Raw genomic sequence first — 1,202 nt, 5'->3', positions numbered from 1 at the left:
TTAGACAGCTTACAACTTCGGTCCGTTTTAGTAAATGGAACTCTTATACAATGTATCATACAAATTGTTTCGCCGAAAGTAGATGTGTATAAGAGACAGGTGTAGAGGTGGTCGAAGATGCGCCACGCTCCGGAGGGCCTGTCGTCGAAAATTGTGATAAAATCGCTGAATTGGTCGAAAGAGATTGGCATAGTAGCAGCGTAGCATCGGTCAAGAGCTGGGCATGAATTCAATAAAAATACCGCAAAAATACCGCAAGACCTTTTTGACACCTAATATATTTTCATGCTTAYAAGTCACTTGCCAACTTAAGGTATCAGCCGTCTAACTTAACTTTATCACCTATGTATATAATCACAATTATTTAATTTTCCTCTTCTCTTCCATTACAGACATTCCGAAAATCATTGGTGTCAGTGACATCACAGAGAATAAGAAGATATGGCGCGCTCTAATTGGCGAATTTTTGGGCACCTTCTTCTTGGTCGCCATCGGTGTTGGCAGTTGTACTGGCGGTGATGCGTACACACCATCGGTGGTACAGATCGCTTTCTGCTTCGGTTTGGTGGTGGCCACCATGGCGCCTGTCGTTCTATAAATCAAATACTCTACTACTCCAGTGTCACACACACACACATTTGCAGACATCGCGCGTCGCGTAGTTTTCCACGAATAAAATAAAAAAATTGTATCTTCATTTGACGTGCATTTAAAACGACAACTGTACATTCATAGCATTAAATTTTTGTGTGTTTTGGAATGTTTAAACAAATGTCAAAATTCACGCCTGTCAATCAAAGCAATCACTTAGTCTTTATGRGTGTTAAAACAAATATGAAAATTTGTGGTATTTTGCGCTTCAATTTGTGGTGAAATATCAGAATTCATATACAAAGAATTGTCTGTTTATTTGTATAAATAAAGTTAGTTATTGCTATCGGTAGAACACTACTCATTGTCTTCAAGCGCCAAGTCAAGATACTAGACTTTGTTGATTGATTTGCTTCACAGCAATTCATCGGTTGCATGCCGGAACATCAAAATGCTTTTACTAGCCCTAATAACTTTGGTGGTCTTGCGTTATGAAATTTTGCTTTGACAAATAAATTCTTTGTGTTGTTTTGTTTTGCTGTCATTTGAAACGCCAATGAAATGGATGATGGCATAACTAATATTTTGTGGGTTTGATGAAGTGGTGAATG

At 38.2% G+C, this 1,202-nt stretch overlaps 1 protein-coding gene across 2 annotated transcripts in view; it reads left to right on the top strand.

Annotated features, from left to right (window-relative positions):
- Positions 1-1,202, top strand: part of LOC108978511 (aquaporin) — a 77,371-nt gene that overhangs the window by 49,711 nt on the left and 26,458 nt on the right. For both annotated transcript variants that reach the window (XM_018948845.1, XM_018948846.1), the window contains one exon: positions 393-586. In XM_018948845.1, the coding sequence (XP_018804390.1) occupies positions 393-586 (194 nt within the window). The remainder of the gene's footprint in view (positions 1-392; positions 587-1,202) is intronic.

This window comes from Bactrocera latifrons, unplaced genomic scaffold (assembly GCF_001853355.1).
Source record: "Bactrocera latifrons isolate USDA-ARS-PBARC rearing strain unplaced genomic scaffold, ASM185335v1 scaffold_123, whole genome shotgun sequence".
Taxonomy (NCBI): domain Eukaryota; kingdom Metazoa; phylum Arthropoda; class Insecta; order Diptera; family Tephritidae; genus Bactrocera; species Bactrocera latifrons.
This window is presented reverse-complemented; position numbering and strand designations above follow the sequence as displayed.